This window comes from Condylura cristata, unplaced genomic scaffold (assembly GCF_000260355.1).
Source record: "Condylura cristata isolate star-nosed mole 26May11 unplaced genomic scaffold, ConCri1.0 scaffold00011, whole genome shotgun sequence".
NCBI classification, from domain to species: domain Eukaryota; kingdom Metazoa; phylum Chordata; class Mammalia; order Eulipotyphla; family Talpidae; genus Condylura; species Condylura cristata.
The window spans coordinates 40,297,074-40,298,859 of NW_004567112.1; the positions used below are offsets into that span (position 1 = coordinate 40,297,074).

Genomic DNA, 1,786 nt, shown 5'->3' on the forward strand with positions numbered 1-1,786 from the left:
AGTTCTGAATTAATTTGAAGTATCTGGACTCGAGCAATCCAATCATGAAGTCAGAATAATATGTTTTATGTAGCATTGATGTCTTTTGCTATGTTACAGTAAATTATTCTGCAGAAAACAACAAATTTTTCGCACAGTAAAATTCCAAGTCTGCAATATTAGGATCTGCTAATTTGGCCCAAGTTATTTAATATCTAAAATTAAAATGTCAGTATATTAGATCAGCATTGTCCAAAATTGTCACACATCTTGACAAAGCTAAATCTGCTAAATTTATGATATATCTCATAATCCCAAGACTAACATGTTCACGCACAGAATTTCTATTAATTAAAAACCTCGGTTAATCTTTTTGATATGTAAGCTACCCAGTGATATGGGGAAAGATGGACTGAGCGCTCCCACCACCCCCCACCTTGTTATTCTTTTGGGGACAGCCAGGCCACTCCAGATGGTGTTAGTTTGGACCCAGCTTTGGAGAGACTTCAACAGACGAAGGCTCTGATGTCAGGATTTTGCTGTGAGCCCTCCCTCTCCTCGGCCCCCTCCTTGTCGTTCCCAGGGTAGGAAGGTGCTGAGATGGAAGCCCAGGGACGCCCGCCCACCTGCCACCACCTGTTCCCTCCTTCAGCCCTCTGCTATAAATTATCCTCCCTCAAAGATCCATCCAGCACTCGCCAGCAGCCTCCACGGAAAAAGCGCTCTTTCTCTATCTGAGCTTCAGGAAAGATTTTTCTCTCTCACTTTCCCAAAGGACTTGAAAGGCCTTCCCAGAACGAACCACTCCAAAATCTGCAGCAAGAGGGTACCTGCTCCCTTTTAATTTCACGTTGGGAAAAAATGACTTTTTCTTCAGCATCTCAATTTCCCCTTTATTTAGGCAAGTGAAGAGACATTAATCTGGTTATCCAGAAGCACAGAAGGAAGTGTCCTGCACTCTCCCCTCTAAACTTTGGTTCCACGAGAAGTGCTTTGTGCATGACTCATTTGCTAAGACGAGCCACTTTGGGGAGCCGCAGGCTAGACCGTCCCTAGCGCAGGTTTTGAGCGGCTGGCTGGACTCTGCGCCTCCTTTCTTCTAAGCCCGCGATGAAGTCCTGCAAGTCCCAAACCCCGGCGGCTGCAGCGCGCGCCGCCCTCCAGTGCGCCGGGGGTGCAGAGTGTGCGGGCACGTGCGCGGGATCCGGGCGTCTGGAGAGCGCAGCGCGCCGGCGCTTGGCAGCCAATGCGCGCGAGCGCCGCCGGATGCAAGGACTCAACACCGCCTTCGACCGCCTTCGCAGGGTGGTACCCCAGTGGGGCCAGGATAAAAAGCTGTCCAAATACGAGACCCTGCAGATGGCGTTGAGCTACATCATGGCTCTGACGCGCATCCTGGCCGAAGCCGAGCGATTCGGCTCGGAGCGGGACTGGGTCAATCTCCACTGTGAACACTTCGGCCGCGACCATTACATCCAGTTCGCGGGCGCCAAGTTGCCGGGCGACAGCGAGCACTATGGCCAGAGGCTCTTTGGCTTCCAGCCGGAGCCCTTCCAGATGGCCAGTTAGGGCTCGGGCCGCGCCGGGGCGAGAGACTCAGTAATCGCGGTCGGGAGTCGCAACCCTCGCTCTGGTTGTGGCCTACGATGCATACTTTAGAAAAATCAGCAACGTAGTCCACGGGCGCGATGATTTTATTGCTTTCCTTTTCCCTCCTCGGTATTTTGTAGATTTTATTAGTGGACCTTGTAGATGGTTTTGACTGCTGGGAAAATAACGTCTCCTTTTCTTTCAGAGCTACTTTGAA

At 50.8% G+C, this 1,786-nt stretch overlaps 1 protein-coding gene across 1 annotated transcript; it reads left to right on the plus strand.

Annotated features, from left to right (window-relative positions):
- Nucleotides 1–1,067: 1,067 nt before the first annotated feature.
- On the plus strand, nt 1,068–1,548 carry ATOH7 (atonal homolog 7 (Drosophila)). Its single transcript, XM_004680841.1, has one exon. The coding sequence runs from the start codon at nt 1,090–1,092 to the stop codon at nt 1,546–1,548; it is 459 nt and encodes a 152-aa protein (XP_004680898.1). The 5' UTR covers nt 1,068–1,089.
- Nucleotides 1,549–1,786: the final 238 nt, after the last annotated feature.

Bases quoted from the DNA above. Each gene is read 5' to 3' on its own strand.
- ATOH7 (XM_004680841.1), top strand. From the start codon at position 1,090: ATGAAGTCCTGCAAGTCCCAAACCCCGGCGGCTGCAGCGCGCGCCGCC.